Below are 25829 nucleotides of genomic sequence, written 5' to 3'. Positions count from 1 at the left end.
GGCAGTCCTTGAGGTGTTGCAGTCCTGAGCCGTTTAAGGCTTTTGCAGGTCAAAACCAGCACTTCGAGTTTGGCCAGAACCTGCCATTAGTGTGGAAATGTAAACCCTGAATTCACTCTCTTCATAACAGTGGCATTTGACCAAAGGTGCAATCAGCTACAATTTCACTCTTAAAAACATCAGATCAGGCAGCAACTATAGCATTATAATTTGTAAATGTGGAAAGTGCCGTTGGATCTCACCCTTCATCCTTATTAACGGCATACCTTGCAACTTCTTAGCTAATTACAATGCCAATTAAGCATGTCAGTTATGGGCTCCCTTGTTAACAGTCCTATGTGGCACCTTTAAGACCAACCTATTCAGGTTTCAATCCTGTTCATGCTTACCAGGGAAGAATCTCCATTGCAGTTGAGTGGGGCTTACTTCTGAGTGGTGAACCATTATTGCAGCATGAACCCAATTCAGAAATGGGGGCAGCAGTGACCCTCTTCTGAACCAAAGTAGGTGCTAAGTATTGTTAAAACTGAAAAGTACAGTGGTACCTCAGGTTAAGTACTTAATTCGTTCCGGAGGTCCGTTCTTAACCTGAAACCGTTCTTAACTTGAAGCACCACTTTAGCTAATGGGACTTCCTGCTGCCACTGCGCTGCTGCTGCATGATTTCTGTTTTCATCCTGAAGCAAAGTTCTTAACCCGAGGTACTATTTCTGGGTTAGCGGAGTCTGTAACCTGAAGCGTATGTAACCAGAAGCGTATGTAACCCGAGGTACCACTATATCAGTGTACACTGTTTATTTGCAAAGGTGGAAGGCGGGAGAGAACTAGAACATGTGAACACCCACACTCACTCTTCTCCCAGCAAATAAGTAACTGTGATGCTTAAGTGTATCTTTGCAAGGGGGATAACCAGAAGAACTTGGCCAGACCTCTGTGACTTCTCATTCGCCATGCCTCTGTGACCTCCTAGCAGTCCCACCAAGTCCATTGGGCATCAGCTGCCACTGCCTGTGGATCCTCTGTAAACAGATGAGTGAGCAAAGGATAGCAATTCACCTAGTGCAAAAATCAAACCAATATCTAGCAAAAAAAAACCAACCCTACCCAACCTTGCAAGTGTGATTTCGCTACATTTTTTACCAATGGAGAAAATAATTTCATTTCCTTCCCCCTGCCCCACCATCCCCAGGGCAATTCCTCTTTAAGATTTTGACAAAATAAATGCAACAGTCACAATAGGACCTCTGGGTTTCTATCTTCCTTGAACAGGGTTTAAGAAGAAAAGTTCTCAATGACAGGATTTTCCAGCTTAACATTTTTGTTAACACAAAAGCATTGGTGCCTTGTTTTGTTTTGTTTTTGCTTCAAACCCATACTAACGGCAACCACCTTGCCTGTTCAGTTCTAGGTAAGATCCGGAGCGCCGTGGGAAGCGCTCAGCTACTCATGTCTCAGAAATTCCAGCAATTCTATTGGCTATGTCAACAGAATCTGGTAAGTCGACATTCTTCAACATTGCTCAGCAGATATGACTCTCCTTCCTCTTCTACCTTGTCTGTTATCATCTTCTTCAGCCATAGGTGGAGTATCTCCCCAAGTTAATATTTCACAATGCGCTTTTGAAAGTTTTATTCCTCCAAGGACACCCGGCTTGTCGCTTGAGAGACATACACACAAAATCCCGGAAGAAAGAGTTGTATGCAATTAAATCATGATGCGTTTGAAACAAGTGCTTCAAGCATAGACCCTCCAAGTGTCCCTATTTTCCAGGGACAGTCCTGGATTTACAGAAAACATCCCGGTTTCTGATTTGATCCTGGAATGCTTTTCCTTAGGACGCCCCTATTTTCATGGGAGAAATGTTGGAGGGTATGGAGTTATGCGGCCTAGGACTCGCATACCTACGGGACCGCCTCTCCTGCTATGCCCCACGGAGGACCTTAAGGTCCACAAATAACAACACTTTGGAGGTCGCAAGTCGCAAGGTGGTTAGATTGGTCTCAACTAGGGCCAGGGCCTTTTCAGTACTGGCCCCAACTTGGTAGAACGCTCTGTCACAAGAGACTAGGGCCCTGCGGGACTTGACATCTTTCTCCAGGGCCTGCAAGACAGAGCTGTTCCACCTGGTCTTCGGTTTGGACTCAGTCTGACCTTTATGTTTCCCTCCCTTTATGGTTTTGATCTATGGGCTACTATTAAAATGAGGCTGCATTTTAAATTGTATTTTAACCCATATTTTAAATTGGTTCCCCCCCCTTTCCCCCCTATTATGTTTTTATTGTAATTTTACTGGTGTTAGCTGCCCTGAGCCCAGCTCTGGCCAGGGAAGGCAGGGTATAAATAAAAATTTATTATTAGTAGTAGTAATAATGGTGGTGGTGGTATTACCGCCCCCCCATGCCAAGGAGATAAGTAACTATATAACCTTTAAAAGACAGGCAGATGTGTAAGGAAGTTTTTAAATGTTAAATGTTTTGCTGTGTTTTTATATACATTGGAAGCTGCCCAGAGTCCCCCCCCCCCAAAAAAAAAATCTGCTCTGGAGAAGATTTTGTAGAAGTTCAGAGAGCACAGAGGGGAGGAAGCAGAGGGAGGTGAAGTTCCACTGTGCTTGCAGAAGTTGTTGCTTTCTTCTCCTGGCAGGGTAGCTCACTTGCAAGTCACACGAGCTGTTTTGCTACTAGTCCTAAAGGTAAAGGTAAAGGACCCCTGGCAGTTAAGTCCAGTCGCGAAAGACTCTGGGGTTGCGGCGCTCATCTTGCTTTACTGGCCGAGGGAGCCGACGTTTGTCCGCAGACAGTTTTTCTGGGTCATGTGGCCAGCATGACCAAGCCACTCTAGTGCAACCAGAACAGCACATGGAAACGCCATTTACCTTCCTGCCGGAGTGGTACCTATTTTTCTACTTGCACTTTGATGTGCTTTCAGACTGCTAGGTTGGCAGGAGCTGCTAGGCTTAGTGGCAGGCGAAAGGCTAGCAGAATCAACCTGGGCAGCGTAGTTCAAAGCAAGGACTGCAGCACAAAACCTGCCAGGATAGCTGGCACTTCTTCCTTGAGGTACCTTTTCCTGTCACTCCTGTTTCTCTGCTACAGACCTAAATTAGCTGTGAAGGAAACTTCTGCCAGGATGCATTGCCGGTAAAGGACAGGGCTTCCTGTTACATATCCTTACCCTATTACGAGAGAATTAAATGAACACTTCTGTTGCCATTAGAGGATGTGACCTATAAATCTGTCTTACTTTAATCAATCATTCTGCAATATTTGCAGCATAACCTTTTCTGACATGACAAGGCATTCATTCTGTTTGAGACTTGGTTAAAACAACCAGTGTTTTGAAAAACATGCTGGCTGGAAGAGCTCTGAGCTGCAGTTTCTCACCCATATGCCTTGGTTTATGAGCTGATTAAGGACCATGCTGGTCCTTTTTTTCACTGCCCACATTTCCCTAAAGTCTTGAATGAGCAGCTTTACTCTTTCAGTTCTCTGAAGGTCACATTATGTATATTGGGGGGGGCAGAACCCCAATCCCATGCAACACTACAGGCTGCATCTAATGTCAGCTTTGCCTTAGGAGAAAGTGTATCTGTTCACACAAGTCATGTGTGAACAGGTATTAGTTGATCCTGCCTACCTTACCTATTCAAGCTCTGAGGCATAGCTCAGTTAATACTTAATCTCAGGGCTGTGGGTTCAAGCCCCATGTTGGACGAAAGATTCCTGCATTCTTGTTGGACCATGTGTTAAGTTGTGGGTGAACATATCAGACGACACAGCGATTCTTCAAACAGCTCTTGTTTATTCAGAGGCCAGAACAGAACTGAGTTGAAGGGCTCAGTCAACCTGCTTATATAGAGCTCCAGTACAATGTTACTGTAGCAACTTTCCAAAACTATCCAATCACTGAACGTCACTTTTGATACTTCATTTGCATAACTATCTACAGTATCCCCCTGCTGGCCCAGGGTGAGAACTTCAGTACATAACACCATGATTGTATTATTTTACCTGTGGGCCATATTGCATTATGTTTTGTAGGGAATCCCCACCCCCCAAAAAACCCCGCCCTCTGGGGGTGGGTAAGAATGGAAACACAGAAAAACCAGTGCCTGAACTTGTGCAAGCTAAAGTGCTATCTGCTAAGGCAGCATCACCATTGGAGACATTCAATCTTTTTTCTGCCTGTGTGTGCTCCTTAAACACTCATGAATTGTGCCCTAAAGTCCCAGACAGGAAGTAGGGAGACTTTATAAGTAGGGCCAATGCAAGACTGTGCTGCATGACGCGTGTTGTTTCTGTTGTTTCCTCCTCCTCCTCCTCCTCCTCCATGCTTCTGCTGCCTTTTCCCTTATCCTGTTTGCGAGAAGCTGGGGTAGCTCAGTCAGTAGAGCATGAGACTCTTAATCTCAGGGCTGTGGGTTCGAGCCCCACATTGGGCGAAAGATTCATGCTCTTTTGTTGACCATTCTGGGTCGCCCAACCACTGCCATAGTGTTGTTTCTCCTGGCAGATCAAGAGCAGCAGATGGCTGCAAAGGTTGCAAGGCTTCTAGCTAGGGCAATCAGAATAAGGTCCACTCAGGACTGTGTTTTATATAACTGACTTTTGTTTTGTTCTGTGTATATCGCAGTGCTTTTTTTTGCTATGGCCGACGGCTGATGCAAATAAAGTTTCATTCATTCACTCACTCATGCATGCATGCATTGCAGGGGCTTCATAGAATCATCGAATTGTAGAGTTGGGAGGGACCACTAGGTGACTCTCATGGTCCCTTCCAATTCTACAATTCTATGATTCTATGTCCTTACCTGCTGCTCCTACTCCCTACCTAGGGCTGTCTTGTTCTTGTTCCACCTCCTTTTTTCCTTGGCCTCTACCAATCCTTTGCTGCTCAATGTCACAATCTGCAGAAAGGTCCTTTCCTCATTGCAACTGAGATGGTCTCCAGGAACCCCCTGTGCCGCTGCCACGTCACAGCAGTGGTGCAAAACACTGTTAAATTATCTGTTTAGCAGAGGCTTTGAAATGTTTGTCGCCGTCTGCCACTGCAGTGCTGCAGCAACACAAGCGCTCTCCCTGGTCACCTCAACCACAGTGCCTCGCTCTGAGGTAGGACTCTGTCCTCCGAGCAAGGAGACGTGGGCTCTGCTGCCATGCCAGTGAAGACATTGGTACATGCCCAGTCAGTGAGTTGGTGAATGTGCAGCAGCAGCAGCTATGGTGGATGCCCTTGCTTTCGTAGCAGCCACAGTCGGCTGAATGCTAATCAGGGAGGTGACTATAGCAGCAGCACCAGATTTAGGATGGTGCGGGCAGTTCCCCCACACAGGGCACAGAGCCAAAGGGACACAACATTGAGGAGATCCATATTTGGGGGCACCAATTTTTGGCCTCGCACCGGGCGCCTGATTATTTGCCTGGTAGAAGCAGTCGGGGTAGGAAGCACAATCTGCTGCCCTTTATGATCCACCAGACTTGAAGCCTGCGCCTCACCGTGCCACATTAGAGCACCAGCCCTGCTCATATTTATTCCAAGGCTTTCGCTTCTCAGACGGCGTCCTTGTAATCGACGCCTCCATTAACACTTTCAGAAGAGTCGCTGCTTTTGATCACTGCCAACGGAAACATTACTATAATGCTGTCTATTACACATTTCCTTGTTGCATGTGGAGCACTGGAATTTCCTGAAAGTACTTATTGATGATCAAAACACCATCCGCTTTTAAAGTACGTTGTGATCCTTAATTTGTAACAGTGAGATCACCTGGGAGTCGCACCTACCCATCCTTCAGAACTGTCAAATGGAGAAGCTTGGATCTACATTTTAGCATCCCATCGCTACTTGTCCTCCAGTCCCATTTATTTGCTTTAACCATTCCTTTTCAGCTAGGTGGGCTTTGCTATGGTCTAGTGACAGTTGTCATATTCGGGGCTGGGAAGGAATTTTCCCCGCTCTGCAGGTTTTGCCTTTCCCATAGCACTAGTAACAACTTTGGCGGTGAAGGCCTTGGGCGGAATCCTATAGTCTTTCATCCAATTGGGGTTTCATGAAGTGGTGACTACCCCACCCCCCGTTCCCTGTGGCGGCGTTAACGGGATACCCAGTGAGAGGGGTCTGGAGGGAAGTCTCTGTCCAAAGAGCCAAGTGCATAGGGCTAGTGGGCCATAGAGCTTCCCTCAGCGTTAGGCGGCTATTTGTGTAAACCTGCGTTTTGCGATGGTTCCTCCCCCAAATAGACCCTGTCATGCCTCAGTCCCCCAGGGACTGAGGGGATACATGCCCAGTGCATATGCCAAGGCTTCCTACATCTGAAATCAATAAAGTTGTGGCCATTTTAAATCCCAGACTGTTGTCATGACCATTCATTTACCATTCAGTGGTTAGGTTGGGGGGCTCTGCGGCTGGGCTTGCAACCACATTTTAGCATTCTGTAGCTACTTGTCCTCTAGTTCCATTTATTTGTTTTACAGTGGTACCTCAGGTTACATACACTTCAGGTTACAGACTCCGCTAACCCAGAAATAGTGCTTCAGGTTAAGAACTTTGCTTCAGGATGAGAACAGAAATTGTGCTCCGGCGGCACGGTGGCAGCAGGAGGCCCCATTAGCTAAAGTGGTGCTTCAGGTTAAGAACAGTTTCAGGTTAAGTATGGACCTCCGGAACGAATTAGGTACTTAACCTGAGGTACCACTGTATTTTGCTTGTAAGGCCTTTCAGAGACAGGGCCTTGTCTGTTTCATCCACGGCTATTTTTCTTTCCTTTTTTCTGCTGGTCTGAAGCTTAACACCAAGGTCAGGAAGCTGAGTCTATCCAGATATTATTGGACTCTGACCCCCATCCAGGTGTGTCCAGGTGTGATGGAAACTGAAGTCCAGCAGCATCTCTTCAGATGGTGCAGGACAGAAATAAAAATAAAAAATTTCTTTATTTTCTTTTTTTTTTAAGCCAGCAGTTTCTAGAGTGGAAAAAGAAGAGCCAAGGAGAAAGCAGACTTGATGTTAACTGAGTGAATGCATTTCATGTGCATTTTTTTAAAAAAATAATGTAAATAGGGAGCTATGATTGTTGATTTACATCTTAACTACAGCAAATACATTCCTTAAGGGCTCCTCTCATGCAATTAACATCACATGAAGTTCGGCCCTCAGAAACACACCTTAGCAACCAAGCTTGCCAGAATGTGGCAGGTTCTTCCAAATCTCCCCCCCCCCCCGCAGGAAGGTATGTGGTGAGTAGCTGTGAGAGGGAGGGAGGGAGGGAGGGAGGACTGTTTTATGAATGGAGCACAAATCAATTGCAGACTTGGCACGTTTCATATTTCCTGGCTTCAGAAATGCCATACAGAATCAGAGCAACTGGGATGAGTCTCACTAAGAGGGCAGCTGAACATCACTACAGTGGTACCTCGGGTTAAGAACTTAATTCGTTCTGGAGGTCTGTTCTTAACCTGAAACAGTTCTTAACCTGAGGTACCACTTTAGTTAATGGGGCCTCCTGCTGCTGCCGCCGCACCACCAGAGCACAATTTCTGTTCTCATCGTGAAGCAAAGTTCTTAACCCGAGGTACTATTTCTGGGATGGCGGAGTCTGTAACCTGAAACGTCTGTAACCCGAGGTACCACTCCAGTGCTTTTGTAACAGCACCACGAGCATGAGATGAAGTAAGGGCAAAGCAAGTGGCCAATGGATTTCAGTTTCCAAGTTGAACACTTCCACAAATTGACCTATCGGCCCTGTAATCTTGGGGCTGAGTCTCAACAGTGAGCAGCTGCCCCACTTCCTGTTCTATCTCCAGGCTCGACTCAAAATGCTGACACTTCCCTTCAGAGCTGTGGGCAAGCTGATATGGGGGAATTAGCTTCCCCCATATCAGCCAGTCTTCTTTGGTAGGCCCTCCTTTGGGTGCTGCCTGTGGTGAGGTGGGTCATTTTTAATGGCGGCGTCCTACCTGTGGAATGCTCTCCTCAGTGGTGTCTGCCTGGCTCCTTCCTTGCAGCAGGGGCCATGGGATGGAGATGCAGAGTAGCCCTTCCATCGCCGCCATTGCTGCATCTTGCGTGGAATGAGCGGCGGGCAGTGGCGTAGCGTGGGTTGTCAGCACCCGGGGCAAGGCAAGTAATTTGTGCCCCCTAACCCGTGGATTTGCGCCCCCTAACCCGTGGATTTGCGCCCCCTAACCCTAACCCCCAGATGTTGCGCCCAGTGCGGCCGGCCCCCCCTGCACCCCCCACGCTACGCCACTGGCGGCGGGGACAGATGCACCCATGGGAGTACCAAATTGGCTTGGGCAGTACTTCTATGCAGCCTCAACCTTTCCCACACCCTGCCCAACCACAGCTCCATCTAGGTGTACACTGTAGTGGCACAGGTGAGAGAAAGAGGGGTTGCCACCTGCCATTACCAGCCGCATTGTTGTTTATTTTTTGCACCCAACAAGAAAACATTTCACAGATTTTTCCAGGGTGTTTTTTTTTTTTAAATAGTTTTAGTTTCTCAGAACTTGACTTTTTAACACAGTTGGGACCGGGGGTTGTTACTGTTACTGTTACTGTTACTGTTACTGTTACTGTTACTGATTTATTTATTATTTCATACTTTTTTAAAAAAATGGATAATGATAATTGTAAGCTACGCCAGGAATAAAACCCTTTTTTGAAGTTCGAAGTAGATACTGAATGAATGAACGACTATTTAGAGCTTGAATGCAGTAAAAAAAAGTTAAACACTACATATGAGCAATGTTTCACCGATATAGCAGCATAAAACAATAAAAAATTAAGCGATAAAAAAGACAAGGTAATAATGCATTATGAACGTAAAAAGTAGGACGTTGTGTGTCTACCAACGTTTTCGTTCCTTAACCCTTCTGCAACATTAAAAAACATGGATGCAGATCCGCCCTAAGACTGTTATGCTTCTGCAAGCAAGATTTTTTAAAAACTTCCCGAAAGAGGGATAGCTTAGGAGTCAATTCCAGACATAGTGCCTTGATATGATCTTGTCGTCTGTGGATTCCATTGCATTGCATTTCTAAAATTGCTGCATGGTGGCAAAATCATTCATCTTAACCCACCTAACTGCAAGATAGGCGATATTCTCATTTGATTTATGTTTAGGCCAGGAGTGCCGCCTTAAGTGATTTCAAAAGTGAATTTGGTGCATTATTCTTAATAGTGTAGTCAGATATACACAAACAAAGGGTGTGTGTGTGTGTGTGTGCAGTTACATATTAGATTCTCCTTTGCAGAAACCGGGGTTTTTCTTCATGTTGGTACCTACCAGAGATGGATGTTACTAGCCTTCTGAATTCTAATGAGATCACAGCTCAAGGCAATGCAGTTATAGACCAATACAGAAGTGAAACATCATCCATGCCCTTTTTGTTAGCTATTTTCCCTCTGGACATAGATCAATTTATTTCAAGCTGCATTTCTGTGTTGTTGTTTTCGGAAAGACGAGTTTCTGGATAAGATCAAATTTAAGGGTGCCTCAAGACGAAGCATCTCCAGTGTTATGCATTTTGGGCAGATGTTATTAGTGTGGAGCATTGCACATTATCAATTTATATATACATTTCGGTGGCAGGAGGCAGCCCTCTTGTGGCCCAAAGAATGTAAAGCAAGAGCTGTTCAACGAAAGAGCGACATTGGCAATTATGCAGAAGGCAAACTCACTGTTTCCAGCGGAATCACTTGTTGTTGCTTAGTCGTTTAGTCGTGTCCGACTCTTCGTGACCACATGGACCAGAGCACGCCAGGCACTCCTGTCTTCCACTGCCTCCTGCAGTTTGGTCAAACTCATGTTCGTAGCTTCGAGAACACTGTCCAACCATCTCATCCTCTATCGTCCCCTTCCCCTTGTGCCCTCAATCTTTCCGAACATCAGGGTCTTTTCCAGGGAGTCTTCTCCTCTCAAGAGGTGGGCAAAGTATTGGAGCCTCAGCTTCAGGATCTGTCCTTCCAGTGAGCACTCAGGGCTGATTTCCTTAAGAATGGATAGGTTTGATCTTCTTGCAGTCCATGGGACTCTCAAGAGTCTCCTCCAGCACCATAATTCAAAAGCATCAATTCTTCGGCAATCAGTCTTCTTTATGGTCCAGCTCTCACTTCCATACATCACTACTGGGAAAACCATAGCTTTCACTATACGGACCTTTGTTGGCAAGGTGATGTCTCTGCTTTTTAAGATGCTGTCTAGGAAGTAAAAAATCACCCCCTTAAATTAGGGTGGAATGGAAAACCACAGTGGGGTATAGTCTAATAGTCATGGTGGTATATATATTATATAAAGCATAACCCTGGATAAAGTGAAGAATATATGCAATGCAAATATGCGTATGCATTCTATGAAATACCACCCATTGCCAGGTAGACTGTGCCACAAGCAGCCAGACTTCTGTTAAATGCTGCAAGTGGATTAAATCTCATTTGCAATAACCAAAACGGTATTAACCTCCATCTAATTTCTAATGGTCTGGCACATACTATGCACTTGGCGCGTGCTGCACTGAGATATAAAATTAACAAATTATTGGTTGAATTACATGAAAAATGAAAAATAAATTAGCATTAGCCACTCCCATCTCCTCCACTAAGGATTTCCTAAGGAGCAAAGTTAATTCTGAAAAACACAAAAAGTCTCATCAAAACATGCTTGGCTTTTGACAGGAAACCCCTAAGGCACAATCTGATAAATGGTAGAGCGAGAGCCCTGTGTGTGGCTCACAGGAGACATTTGGAAAGGAGAAGGGATATATGAATGGGATCATTAATAGCAAGAAGGGTCTGTTGAAAAATGTTTACAGTGTTTCCTCCTGGTCAATGGAAGCTCTTTCTAGAACTTCTATGGCGTCAGGGCTATTAGAAGACACCACCATCCCCAAGGCGCCCAAGCCCGTCCCCAGTAAATAACTTCAATCAGACACATAATTTTAGTTTAAGTTTTTGGGCAAAATTCAGGCCACAACTTTATTGATTACAAAACAAACTGAGCGGTATTGGCCTAGGCATTGGTCAGGGACTATAACTGACTCCTGCCTCTCTGCCAGGCAGTCTGAAAGGGTAAACACCAAACGAGGGAGCAACATTGGTGAAGATCGATGGAAGCTCACCCCAGGGTTCCTGTGGCCCTGGCACGGCCCTAGCCCCTCAAGTGGGCTTCGGACGAGATCCAGGACCCCCAGATTCCTTTACGGGAATGCCCTATTCTGGAGGGGCAGGTGATGGCCGCACCTCCACTCCTGCACATTTCTATAAACCAATGCCTAACCACCAAACCTTACAAGTTGTGATGATTGCTAAGGGGGTAGGCGAAAACCAAGTGGCTAAAGCCAGTCTGCCAAATACCCAGCCCCTGTTCCGAAACAGGTGACCCAATCCAAAGCAAGGCCAAAGCAGCAGCACCTAAAATAGGGAGGGAGGGTGTTCAGCAGCGCAAAGCAAGTGCCCTACCCCCGCCGCGCTGCTGCATTTATAGGACCCCGGAATCACGTCACCTGCCTCAATTGGCCCAAACAGCCAAGCGCAATCCCGGGGCCCAACAGACAAGGCTTGGGCCATGCCTAGCAACAACACACCCCGTGGGGGGTGGCTTAAGGGTCCCGAGCGCAACCAGGACCCTCGATTTAGGAGGATCCCATATTCCTCCAAGGTGGCGTTTGGCCTGCCAGAGGCCTGACTCCACCCACTCTATTGTTTACATAAAGCTAAAATGGGGAACCTGATTTCTAGGAACTGATTATTGTTTGACTAATCCCCTTCCTGGCCAACGGTTGTGTGTTTTAGATAGCCACGCAGAAATGTTTTCGTTTCCAAGGTTACTAACATATAAGAGAGATTAGCCTGAGTTCCAGAATATTTCTGTTTGAGAACAATTTCAAAAGATATGCACGTAATCTGCTTTGTTCAATCCACATCTCCAACATTTATCCAACCCTAACTTGTATATTAAGTTCCATTTATAAGGTGTTAAATACCATCGATAGAGGGTTTCTTAATAGTTCCGCCTTAGGTCTCCTGAAATTATATTAGAATGGAAGTTGTCCCCAATCCAGTTCCATGGTTTCCTGGCTATTCTTTGATCCATATCTTGCACCAAATTCAACCAAACCATAGTTAAGTTTGGGGAAAGAGTATTCATATCTTTTGCACTATGTAGGAAAGACCTGTTTTGTGTGAAAAGCTTCGCATCATTCCAAAAATATTTTACATCCTGGCTCCCAAGTGAATTACACCTCTTTTGTTGTATCTATGTCAGGATCCCAGTGCAATGCCACGGCCGACTTCACAGGATCTAGCAGGATTCTGGGACTTGTTACAGCTTTCAATTGAAGATGTCAGTATGAAGTTTGATGAACTGCACCAGCTGAAACTGAATGAATGGAAAATAATAGAATCACCTGAAAGGAAGGTAAGCAAAATATGTGCAGACGAGCTCCTTTTCAATTGGCACTGACATGTGCAACCTTCTTGTGTTGCTAACATCCCATTGATCTTTCAAGTCTGAATTTATTCCCAGTTCAGCCAGTTATTTCACAGTGTACTTTAGTGGGTGCATGGGGGGGGGGAGTTCCAGCGGTAAAATAATAAATAAATAAATAAATAAATAAATAAATAAATAAATAACCGTATTTACTAGAATCACCTTTTTTGGCCAAATTATGTTGCAAAAAATTAAGGTGCGCATTAGATTCGATGGCACATTTACATTCGCCAGCAAATACTTTTTTTGGTTTCAAGGTTCTGAAAATTGAGTTGCCCATTAGATTCGATGGCGCATTAGACTCGAGTAAATACAGTAAAATATGGATCAGCAATGCTTGCCCACTCTCCATTAATGGGCAATTCCTAATGTTGACAAAACTGTAGTTTATTTGGTCTAAATGATGCTTCGTGTCTTTGACTCTGCAAGGTTAATTCTGAGGGATGGCTGCACAGGAGGAAGCGCACATGACATCTACTGCCCACATTGTGTCGCTCGTAATCCTATCCTCGACTATACTGTAGATAGGTGCCGCATTCTTCTTAGACCCAGCAATCCTATGGCTCACAGGAAGCATCAAGTGTTCCTCTCTGAGGCTGGAATCTGGTGTTGCTATTCCTGGGGGAAATGTCAGTAGGGTTATGGGTAGTTTGGAGGCATATCAGGGTATTCCCCCAAACCTGGGGGGGGGGGAACTATGTCAGTTCAAAAACTGACAATGAGAGGAAATTTTAATTTTATACACACACACACAGAGAGAGAGAGAGAGAGAGAGAGAGAGAGAGAGAGACAAAACAGAAAAACGGAACACAAAGGGCTTTAGAAGGATTGTTCAGCTTCACTTGGTTTCTGTGCCTGCACATTTCATCCACTTTGGCCAGGAAGGGGGAAAGTTATGCTAGGTTTTTGGTTCCCCATTCTAGTAAATGGGGAGACACAAAGCTGCCCTATTATACAGAGGGGCTCAAGACACACACAAAACCAGAGAGATTTCCCCATTGCATTTGACTTGCAGCCAAATGCAATGGGGAAATCCTGACATAGGATGGAATATTTTGATTGCAGATTGCAGCTGCAGAGATAAGAAAAGAAGAGTTGTTCTGTTGTCTGAAGAGGTCACTTCCTGGTTCACATGGAGAAGCCATTTTCAGTGGAGACCAACGACGGAAGTGCGCAGCTGTATTGAGGCAGCACCGGGTGTTGAAATTTTGCGCCTCTAACAATTTTGCACCTGGGGCAACCGCCCCTGTGCGCCCTCTCCCACGCTACACCACTGCTGGGAATTGCAGGTGTGCAGACTGTACTTGCACTCTAGACCTGCTTGCTGGTTTTCCACAGGCATTTGGTTGGCCACTGTGGAAACAGGATGCAAGACTAGATGGGCTATTTTCCTGGTCACAGGCTCACATTATGTTCTTATGCTAGGGTGTGCCTGACAATAACTAATGCTAAGGGTCTTAATGCAGAGAAGAGAATAGAGATGAGCACACAGTGACAATCTCATATTTATCAGAAGCCAAACAAAGTATAATGGGTCAAATTAAAAAGCAGGTCCTTTACATAGTCTTTCCACCACTCCCTCAATTTGAGAATATGTAATTCTGTGAAGGGAAGAAGACTGGGTGCCATCTAGTCAAAAGGAGGCACTTCTGAGTCCTATTGATTTCAGTGGGAGAGTTAAAATGTGCTTAACACACACTCTCTCTGATTGAAATCAATAGCACCCTCTGTTTCCAAAAGACTGAACAAGCTTCAGCAATTTTTAATAGGGTTGCAAGTGGACCTTGTGGAAAATAAGTATTCCACTCTGCTTCCAAGTAAAGTAAACACAAATTGATCTGGCAAGGTAATTCCTCAGGGTTGCCAGCATTAATGAAATCTCTTTGGGGGTTTCCATGGGTTTAATAATGGATGCCATTTTTGGATTTACTTGCGATGAGCATGTTCACAAACAGAAAAGAAAACATTCTGCAGCTTATATTTATGTAGGGCCGGGGGATGACAAGAAGGGAAACATCGGTGTATGCTTTGATCATACATGATTCAGCTGCCATGCTCCCAACCACTATTCTCCACAGGGAAACAGCACTTATGACCCAGAATGGAACTCATCAGATGTTACTTCTGTTAAGGATGGTGGTTTAATTTCCTGAAATGGGAATGTTTGCTTATGTTGAATTGTTGTTTATTTTTAGCATGAGGTTTGGCAGTAGCTCTCATGTGATTGGCTGACTGCAAGTCACCGGAGAGAGGCATTCCATTCTGTTGTGACTGTTATTCCAGTAACTGTCGTTTTTAACTTTTTTGCTGCTTCTGTGCGCTCTCTCTCGCTCTCGCTCTCTCTCTCTCTCTGTGTGTGTGTGTGTGTGGAAAATGGCTGCTGAGAGAGGTTTCTCAGGATACAGCTGACAACAGTGTGTGTTAGTGTGATCTGTCTGAAGTGAAACAGAGGAGTTCCCTAAACGTTAATAGGGAGAAACCTGAGCATGAGATTGTAAATATATTCTTCTAAATTATATGTTTATGCAGTGCTTTTTTTCTGGGGTATGCAGGGGGTACCCCTAAGTATTTTGTGAATCTTTGTACTTTTGTCCATTTACTGTATTTATTTTTCCCGATTTGAACTATAAAATGGTGATTTTCTTGAGTCAAAATGAGAGTACCCCTAAACATTTTCTTAGGGAAAAAAACACTGTTTATGAAAGTAAAAGGTTTTTTAAGTATACAGTCTGGAGATTGCATATCTCATTCATAGATAGATAGATAGATAGATAGATAGATAGATAGATAGATAAAGGTAGAGGGACCCCTGACCATTAGGTCCAGTCGTGGACGACTCTGGGGTTGCGGTGCTCATCTCGCTTTATTGGCCGAGGGAGCCGGCATACAGTCATATGGCCAGCATGACTAAGACACTTCTGGCAAACCAGAGCAGCGCACGGAAATGCCATTTACCTTCCCGTCGGAGTGGTACCTATTTATCTACTTGCACTTTGACGTGCTTTCGAACTGCTAGGTTGGCAGGAGCAGGGACTGAGCAACGGGAGCTCACCCTGTTGCGGGGATTCAAACCGCCGACCTTCTGATCGGCAAGCAGAGGCTTGACAACCATATGCCAGGAGTGCTCTGATGGTGTTTCCTGCTTGGCAGGGGGTTGGACTCGATGGCCCTTGTGGTCTCTTTCCAACTCTATGATTCTATGATTCTATTCTATGATTCTATGATTCTAAGTCCTAGACTCTGTGGTTTAACCCACAGCGCCACCCGCGTCCCATAGATAGATAGATAGATAGATAGATAGATAGATAGATATAGACACACAACAACAACTTCCTACATGCAACCGCCTGGACATGTAACATTTCACGCAGAAGCCTTAGCAAATGTCGGAACTTGCCCTACAGTAGCGCTTGATGTTCTTTGGCTTCTTTGTTCAATTCCTTTATTCTTCTTCTTCTTTTTTCAATACTAGGAAGAAAGAAAGGTTCCTCCTCCAGTACCAAAGAAGCCCCTCAAAGGAAAATTCCCTATCACGCGAGAGAAGTCTCTAGACCTGCCTGACAGACAGCGCCAAGAAGCCCGGAGGCGGCTCATGGCTGCCAAGCGAGCGGCCTCTTTCCGGCAGAATTCAGCCACAGAGCGTGCAGACAGCATCGAGATCTATATCCCAGAGGCCCAAACAAGGCTTTGAGGACTAGAACACTGCATAGTTTCTCCATCTTTTTTAAAAAAGACAAAATGAAAGCGAAACGCTTGTACAGTTTGTCTCTTCCCCGCTCATTTCCCCCCTGCCTTTGGTCACAATTTCCCCTACTGAATGATCCTTGGTGTCGTGTCCTTTGTGCCACGAGCGCAGCGGAATGCTTTCGGTTTCCTCAGAATTTGCTGAGCCTCTTGCAAGAACTGCTGTTCTTTTCTCTCCATTTCTCTCTCCTTTCCTTTCCTTTCCTTTCCTTTCCTTTCCTTTCGGTATTTATTATCAGACTGAACAATCAGCTCCAAAGGATAGGGCTTGTTGAGACCTTACTTATCTAATATGTTCTCAGAGGACAACAAGAAACACCTCTTGAGATGGAACCCAGCTGACCTTTTTTGTTTGTTATTTATATTTTTATAAATTATGTGATATCTAGGGATAAGAATAACAGACTTTCAATTGGGTGCATCTCACCGTTCACCAGAGGCATTAGCTATTCCAAGTAGAAGGTGCTACAAATGTCAAGAGAAAGAAAGAAAGAAAGAAAGAAAGAAAGAAAGAAAGAGAAAGAAAGAACCCATCTCTCTCTCCTCTCCTAGTCCCTTGCCTTGTATCTGGCTAAAGATTCTGCCCATGTGCTCTCTCATTCGGCTCATCTTTGTTACTGCAAAATAACAGTAGGCCTATCATCTCATATTGAGTTGAGTTTTTTTGGAGATGAACAGGGATATCCAGCCATTAACCTCCAACATTCATCAGGAACAAAGAAGCATGGAAATATTTTCATATTGGGGAAGTCCAGCCCAGAGAGAAATACCCACTTGGAGAAGCGTGTTGAAGTCAGAGGAGAAATGCAAAAAGAGTGGGACTTGAGTAATTAAAAAGAGGGAAGAGGGAAGCCTTAAGAGTTTAGATCTTCTGCAGCAAGATATGAAAAGTTCGATTCTAACTCCTTTGGAACATTCACTACATTTTAAACAGGTTTTTTTTTAGAAAAAAATGTTGTATCTATTTTGTTTGCAAACATGATTGCAAAATTCAAAAGCGATGCTACATGACGTGTAATATTTGAAGTCTCAAAATGCTATATCAATTGAGTTTTCAGGGTATCCTTTAAAACAAAATACAAAAAAAAACACCTTTGCTTGTTTAAAATGCCAGTTGTGATGTTGTAACCAGTTTAAGAAAATATGAATGTGAGTGGTAAGTATATCTCAGTTTAAATGGTAATCTTAAGGTGAAAAGGTGAACTGTGGCTTACGTTTGTATTTTTTTCCAGAATTCTTTTCCCCCCTATGCAGTATTAGTTTTTTTAAAAAATAAACATAAGGAAAAGTGTCTTGATTGTTTCAGACTTAAAGAATGCCATTTCAGGAATGGAATGACTTATAGGTATGGAATGTAAGCAAAGAAGTTTGTTCTCCAAGCCCTTGATAAACACCAAGGCACAAGCTAGGAAAAAAAATATTCTGGAATGAAATAAACACTATAATAGATTTACTCTAACGTAATTACCTTCTCAAAGGTTATGGTCATAGGTGTGTGGTTTTTTAAAAAAAAAATGTTTTCAGGTGAAGACGCAAGAAAACATATCCCACGGATCCTGAAATAAGGATTATGTAATATATAAAAAAATATCAAAACTGAATGAAATCCATGAGACAAAATTCTGTTATTGGTTTTATTTGAACAATATGTATTTATTAGCCATAGGCAGAACAGCTACTTAAACTATACTACAGCACTTTGGTTTTTCACTTTGATGAGCACTTTAAATATGTAACTTTGCAAAGCCCTTCAGCTTGAAAATGCTAGAAGTTATAGGAGGTTAAAGCAGATCTGGAAATGGGTTTTCTCATCCCCCCTCCATCCCTTTTCCTCCAATGTGTTTTGTTACGCATGCGTTCTTATTTTAGGGCAAAGCTGATATAAGCATGTTTAGCTTCGAGATATGAATCTTTAGAGTTGAATGTTTGAGAAAGGAGAGAACACTGTTAATTGAGCCTGATCTCTTATGTAGATTTTACCAAATAGCCTTAAAACTGAATTTGGAAGCAAAAAACCAAGAGGAATGTATATCACTAAAAATGCAAAAAAATAAAATAAATAAAAATATTAATAACAATAACAATCCTAAACTATTCTTCTGTAAAGATTAGGATATCCCCTTCCCTAGAGCATTCAAAGAGTTTCGGTACATCAATTTATGGGTAGTGTACAATATTAATGCTGCTTATTGTTCTGTTTCCAATGCAAGCCTATTTGCAGGTCTAGGCAAATTAAAAAATGATGTTTTGTTTCAAGTGGAACTGCTAATTTGAAGTATTTACATGAAAGTAAAGGAACGAGGAACGGAGTATGCATTTCCTAGAGACAGCAGATTTGGAATTATCTTGCTTGTTTCTTCCTTGTCCCACCACTTCCCTATTATGGCTATGGATATGTTTTTATCACATTTTTTGAACAGATGTTGCCAAATCACATGTGCTTTTCTCCTTTGGGTAATCCTATGTAAATCAGGGCCTGGTGGTAATAAGGTAATCTGCATTTGATTCCCCCCCTACCGTATATACTACATGTAAAGCTAAACAGTTTTTAAAGAGTCCACACTTATTAAGTGTACCGTCTAATTCATCAAATATTATTTGCACATAAAACCTCTTTCACTCTGAACTCATTTTGCAGGAGCTATGCTCAGGGGATTTGCGCTGCAAGGGTGAATCTGCACTGGAGTGTTTCTGTGGCTTCTACATTATCAGCCAGGCATTTTTCCTTTGCCTCCAAAAAGTGCACAGCAATGCAGAGAACTCTGAATAAACACACAAGCAGAAAAGAAACACAAATGCACATGCAAGATCACACTCAATTAACATGAAATGCATTTTGGCCTTATCATTTATTTATTTATTTATTTATTTATTTATTTATTTATTTATGGGAACCTCTTTAAAGGGTAGCTAACTTCCAGTGCAGGCGAGACCTTTGATTTGAAGCATTCTTATTTAATTCCTTATTTATTTTACTGCCATGTTTTTAAATATATATATATATATATATATATATATATATATATATATATATATATATATAATTTTATTAGTAAGGAAGGCACAACCCATAAAAGGTAAACGAGACGCTAATTTTGCATCTTGTTCATACAATGATGTTGAATAGGAGCCTTTGCCTCTGTGTGTGCTCCCATGTCCCCTGTTTGTTCCACTTCTGTTCCAAAGAAGAATTTTTCAAATGTAAACCAGATGCCTTCTGCTGATTCTGATAAAATGTTACCTGTTCACAAGTAAAGTTTTTAAGTGCAATATATATCCGTTTTCATTTTGTACAGGAAAGATGAAATGAATAATGGCAGGTCATAAGCCATGCTTTCTCATGTGTTGTACTTTTAATTTGTTGGGTGGTAGGAAACTGAAATGGAGGTTTGTCGTAGTGTTGCAAGTCAAGCAGCCCCAGTCTAGAAGAAATGGCGAAGGTTACATAGAGAACATTACTAGAGCTGAAGTCTGTTGTATGAATAGTGATATGAAATGTAACTGTGTACTACAGCAGTGTTGAAAATGTACAATTTTCAGTTCCTTCTTCAAGACAGGGTGAGGTTCCTGTTTTGAGAATGAGGGTTTACAAAATAATATTAGGTAGACAGGCTAACAGCTCAGTCCTGTGCATGTCTACTCAGAAGCAAATCGCGTTGAGTTCAAGGAGATTTAATCCCAGGCAAGTGGGTGTAGGACTACAGCCTAGTTGCTCTTTCATAGTCTGTGAGGTTATTACGTTTGACTAATAGCACAAACTTATGTATGTGTCCAGTGCAGCTTCCTCCTAGGTAAGCATGCAGCGGATTACAGTGCCTAAATACACAACATGGAAATGAGTCCTATTGATACAATGAGACTTACTTCTGAGTAATAGGAATTGCACTACAAAGCTGTGGTCTGAGCACACACACCTGTGAATAAGTCGCATAGGGAAAACCATGACTTACCTCTGAGTAAACATGCATAGTATCAGGCGGTATGGAACAAATTATTTTGGGCTAAGCTAGAAAATATTCTAGACTTGCTTTTTCCAGGGCTTGCAATTTGTATCATTTGCATTCCATTGTATGTCAGCCATATGTAGTCATCTTTATTTATTTCTTTTATCATTGAGAGAGCTATGCCCACCCTTCAAATACACGTGTTTTGGTAGTTTGCTACTCGATTGGTCAGAATGGCCTTTATTGAATAAACGTGCAAGGATAGAGATGTCGTTGAGTGTAAAACCAAAAACTGTGTCTTGTAACGTCCAAGCTGGGTCCTCAGAAATGAAGCGCATGATGGTTCTCGTGGACTGAATTCTCGAGAATCAGCTAAAGTAATTCAAAGGAAAGGTGTGGCTTTCATGTAGAAGATGCTACCCCAGGAAATGCTTTGGCTTGTGGAAGTTGCTGTTTTATCATTCAAAGTGCTATATGTGCCCATTGAAGTGGCCCCAGGCAAGCCATCATGCTTGCTCATTCTAGTCAAAGGGTGAGAAAACATCCTCTCTTTTCTCACTCCATCCAACCTGCCATATGAACCTTATAGCTCAGGCCTCAGGGGGACTTACAGGAAAGTAAGTCCCCAAATGTTCTATATAGCGCTAGAGGCTTAGGTTTGGGGATGCCATGAATCTGAGAGTTTAAAGCTATAGGGAGGGCAGGAATATGGAGAACAGGAAAAGGTGTTCTTTTCCCGCTGTCCTGAAACATCACACAGTGCCGGGACACAAGTCGCTTGTAGCACACATTCCCACACAACACTGCGCCGTCCCCCAGGATCTTGAGCGGTTATAGACTTGAGCGGGTCGATTCTTCCCCCCCCTTCTCCCATACTCCCATCAGTTGACACCTCTGCACTCCATATGTCCTAGATGCTCACAGGTCCTTCTCTCTCTCTCTCTCTCTCTCTCTCTCTCTCTCTCTCTCTCTCTCTCTTGCTCTTAATCTGCAAACTTCTGGGTATCTTAGGAATCCCCCTAGTATGATGAAGCCTCTATGCTATTTTGGGATGGCCCTGTTGCCAAACAGATATGCACTTCACCACATGAGTTTGTTTATTAGAGGGTAATGATTATGCAGACCCTGGTAATGTTATGCTACCCTCACTCTGCACATGTTCCAGAGGCAGTAGAGCCACAAATGGTCAAAGAAGACCTTGGAACCTATGGATCCAAAGGCCTCTCCTTCCCTCCTTTCCCCTTCCATTGGTGTCAATAGGAAGGGAAATTTGTGGGATAAGGAGCAGGGGGAAATGGGGGGGGGAATCCACACTTTTCACCTTCCACCCTGGGTGGAGTGAGTCAGGAGAGCAATAGATGCAGTAAATGCTCTGCTGTGAATCTCCCACGCACGCACACACACACCTGGCTACATAGGATTGCTCATTTAGAGATTTTTTTTAATTGCATTTGTAGCCTTCAGTTCTCTGTTTGTGGTCAGATAGGGCTATCACTAACATTATTAATAGTGTTGGAGTTATATAATAATTTTGCACACACACACACACAAAAAGTGCATGAGTCGGAATGATCTACAGCTCAGTGACAGAACAGATCCCTTGCGTGCAAAAAGTACCAGGATCAATCCTTGACATATCCAGGTCACAGGACTGGGAAAGCAACTTTGCCTGAAACGTTGGATTGCTACCATCAGTCAGAGTAGTTAGCGCTGGGCTGGAGAAACCAATGGTTTGACCAGGGCAAGAAACCTTCATGCGCTCAGAGAATTTTATTTGCACCTAAAGCTCCCAGTGAAAGCAACTACAGCCTGCCCTTAAATTCAACCCCATTGCTTTCGAAAGGATTTAGGTATGATTGCATTGAGCTGGAATGAGTTCAAAGTGCCTGAGCCTTCAGAAAGGCTCTTTTACTGTCTTTCCCCATTTTATTTTCTTCCTCACTCTCATCCAGCCAGAGACCTCTATCTGCTCATGGCAGCAAGCACCTGCATGTGTATCCTGGCGACGAGAAGATTGGCATGCACACAGAGTTAGTTCTTAGGCTTCAAATCCAATTCAGTGGTCTAAGTCAGAGTTCTGTGATGGGCAGGAAGAGAAATCAGAGGGCTGCATTTGCCCTTTGCTTCCTCCCCCTGTACAAATGATTGGCAGCACGGCTGACAAATTGTAGCCCCAGGCAGGGTCTGTACTGAGCCTCAATGGGACCTGGGCCACCGCTGGCTGCCACCAGTGCCCCTCAAGGCACTGCATCTATGGTGCCCTCTAGAGCCCTCTGCACACCCACCCACCCCCGATGTGTTTACCTTGCCTGGTGGCAGTGCTTTTGTGTGGCTCTCGGCTCCAACTGGTGCCAGATAGCCGCCATCTTGCATTTGGGGCAAAGTGAGATGGCAGCTGCCCAGAGCATATCAGAGCACAAACAGCTCTCCCCAAAAGTGTCACAGTGCTGCCAGGCAGTTATAGTGTTGGGGCAACAGTGCAGGGAGATAGTTGTAGGGTAGGTGGCAGCCCTGGTAGGCCTTGCCTAAGCACGGGGGCCCAACAATTGCCCCAGTTGGTTCCTGGTGCCAGACCTAGTGCCTGGCGTTGAATGCTTCTTCTGAGCCTAATAAATGGTTTGGGCAGTAGTCTGCATGCTTGTCGTCTCTCACGCAGCTAAGGATATATTGAGTTTTGGTAGTAGGAGGGGGTATTGATACCATAGTGTTTTACCCACAGTCCTTTTCTCTCTTTTCTTGCCTTTCTTGTTTGTTTTTTTCATTTCTTGAACTTTTGCTAATATTTCTTTTCCTTCTTGTATTCATTTCTTTATAGCGCATATTCCTCTCTACCACCAACTAGAGACTGGCTCCTGCCTCGGGCAGCTGATTTTTGTGTGTCCTGAAATTGTTGGTTATTTGTTTCATGTTTACTGCCAGGGAGGGTGGGGAACAGGCGCTTGTGGGGTTTTCTGCCACAGATGCCAAAATATCTTGACTTGCCTTGTGTACTCTGGAGAGAGAACCAATTGAACTCTGCCTCAGGCAGCAAAATGTATTGGTTCACCCCTAGGAACCAGCTGCTGCTTCTCAGAAAGCCCTCTGTGACAAAAGGGCTCTCTAAAGGATAATGAGGCTGATTTCAAACAGAGTATCGGTGAGAAAACTATGTTAGGGAGATTGTTTTCACACATAAATCTCCCTTTGGGGACTGAGGTACTCGGCAAGGTATATTATAAGTCAGTTGAAAATTTAATAAGTAGCAAACATTTCCCTGGCTTGAAGGCCAAATGGAGGAACTTTTTTTATTATTGTCTATAGAAAGTAGGTTACATTAGATAATAAGATGAATGGCAAAGTGGGAGCTTGGACATGGAAAAGTGATTAATTTAAAAATCGGGGGAGGGGTGATATTCACAGATGCAGCAAAGATGAATGTAGTTCCTTCTCTTTTATTTCTGTTGCAACCTGTCCCTGCTACTGAATCGTTTAATGGGGATGTAAGGCAAATTATTTAAGAGTTTGCCCCCTTTCCAATGACAGCTACAGTAGATGCCCAATTGCCACTTTTGCCACTGACATCCCATACCCTCTAACATTTCTCTGATGAAAGTAGGGACGTCCCAGTCCGTGATGATAATTTTACTGTTTATACCCCACACATCTTACTGGGTTACCCAGCCACTCTGGGAAGCTTCCTATATATATATGTATATAAACACACTAAAACATTAAAATATATACAGTCATACCTCGAGTTAAAGTTGCTTCAGGTTGAGCGTTTTTGGGTTGCGCTCCGCGGCGACCCAGAAGTAACGGAACATGTTACTTCCAGGTTTCACCACTTGTGCAAGTGCAGACACTCAAAATGACCTCACGCACATGCGCAGAAGCGGCGAATCGCGACCCGCGCAGATGCGGGTTGCGTTCTCTTCAGGATGTGAACAGGGCTCCAGAACGGATCCCGTTTGCATCCAGAGGTACCACTGTATATATAAAAGTTATCTATACAGCCTTGCCTTCAGACGGCTCAGGGGTCGGATAACTCCATACCTTCCAATATTTCTCCAATGAAAATATGAGCATCGTCAGGAAAAGCAGGATATTCTGGGGTCAAATCAGAAACCAGGATGGCTTCTCTGAATCAGGAATGTCCCTGGAAAATAGGGACACTATGAGGGGTCTGGCATACACAGATGTTCAACATTAAGTCTATTTGTCCTGGTGTAAAAGCTTGGAGGTGTCATAGGTTCAACACAAAGCACTGAGGCACCCGACTAAACGCTCTTTGGCTGCCGCCACCAGCGCATTTTCTCCCTTTCGATTTTTTCCTCATCAATGGTGACAGCTGCACCAGCAGTTTCTCATCTGGGGCTCCCCCTTCCTCTCTACCTCACCCTGAGCGAGGTATTTTGGGCAGCATGGCCAGGAGGATGCCTGCACAGTTACTGCTTTGCCTCTGTGGGGGTGGAAATTCTCTTTTAGATTTTAGAACTGAAAGCAGCAAAATTCCAACTCCAATTAAAGCAGAATTTGTAGCCACCGTGGCAAATGGGGAAAGGGAGGTGACGGCTGGGAGGAGGCCACAGGAGCCTCCAAGGGAGGGAGGGTAGGTAGCAGTCAAGCAGTCAGAAGCGTGAGTGTCTGAGGTGATTGCCAGGGAGTATTAAAGATGGTATTTACCGTAGCTAAGTTTTGGCTAGAGCAAACCCACTGAAATTAATGGCCCTATCTCAGTTATGTTCATTGCTTTCAGAGGATCTACTGAAGTCAAACGGGGTTGAATGCCACCCTAATCCTCTACCCCACACCTTCCACCCGAGGCGATTGCTTGCCTCAGGATAGCACCGGCCCTGATACTAGCCAAAAGCTAGCAGACTTAACATGAGACAAAGAATGGAAGCCAGACAATATGGGAATATTGTCTAAAGTAGCCATTTGCTCCTTCTGAATAGGCCATGCTTGATACCAAATGGGGTCTCCGTTTGTTTGTTTGTTTGTTTGTTTGTTTGTTTGTTTTCAGTTGAGATAGATAAAAAAAGCACCTGTTTTCATAATCAAATGCAGCTTTACTTCCAGTGACGAAATTGGTTTGTGCATTTTGCAAAACTCCCTTGATTTGGCAAAACTCTTAATTCTAAGAATGTCTACTCAGATGTAAGCCCCCACAGAGTTCAGTGGGTATGGGATTGCAGCCTTACAGTGCAATTGTCTACTGAGGGGTACGTCCTGTTGTGTTTGATGTGTCTTACTCCTGGGTAAGTGTGCACAGGATTGCAGCCATAATGTATTCTACACTTCGGCTGCAACCCTATGCGCCCTTAACTGAGAGCAGACCCCACTGGACATAGTGGGACTTATCCTAGAATTGTTGAATTGCAGATGATCATCTAGTTCAACCCCCTGTAATGCAGGAATATGCAGCTGTCCCATACGGGGATCGAACCTGCAACCTTGGTGTTATCAGCACCATGCCCTAGCCAACTGAGCTACCTATGTCTGAGTATACATGGGCTTGAGCTGTTGCTAACAAATGTGGGTGGAGCTTTCCTGATTTATCATAATTTCACAGGTGCTCTGTACCTTTGTATTCCTTTCCCTGCCACCGCCTCTTAGCTCATAACTACTTGTGCAATCTCCATTCGTATTTCTGCATTGATTTACCTCTGAGGTTTAAT

The 25829-nt window shown here is 43.9% G+C and overlaps 1 protein-coding gene across 13 annotated transcripts in view; it reads left to right on the top strand.

Moving 5' to 3' along the window:
* DLGAP2 (DLG associated protein 2) overlaps window positions 1-16746 on the top strand; it is a 400720-nt gene extending 383974 nt beyond the window's left edge. For all 13 annotated transcript variants that reach the window (XM_081189019.1, XM_081189020.1, XM_081189013.1 and 10 more), the window contains 3 exons: window positions 1403-1494; window positions 12260-12412; window positions 15957-16746. In XM_081189019.1, coding sequence (XP_081045145.1) covers window positions 1403-1494; window positions 12260-12412; window positions 15957-16175 — 464 coding nt within the window. In that variant the 3' untranslated portion in view covers window positions 16176-16746. The remainder of the gene's footprint in view (window positions 1-1402; window positions 1495-12259; window positions 12413-15956) is intronic.
* The last annotated feature ends 9083 nt before the right edge of the window (window positions 16747-25829 follow it).

Source organism: Podarcis bocagei, assembly GCF_964188305.1.
Source record: "Podarcis bocagei genome assembly, chromosome: 3".
Classification (NCBI taxonomy): domain Eukaryota; kingdom Metazoa; phylum Chordata; class Lepidosauria; order Squamata; family Lacertidae; genus Podarcis; species Podarcis bocagei.
This window is presented reverse-complemented; position numbering and strand designations above follow the sequence as displayed.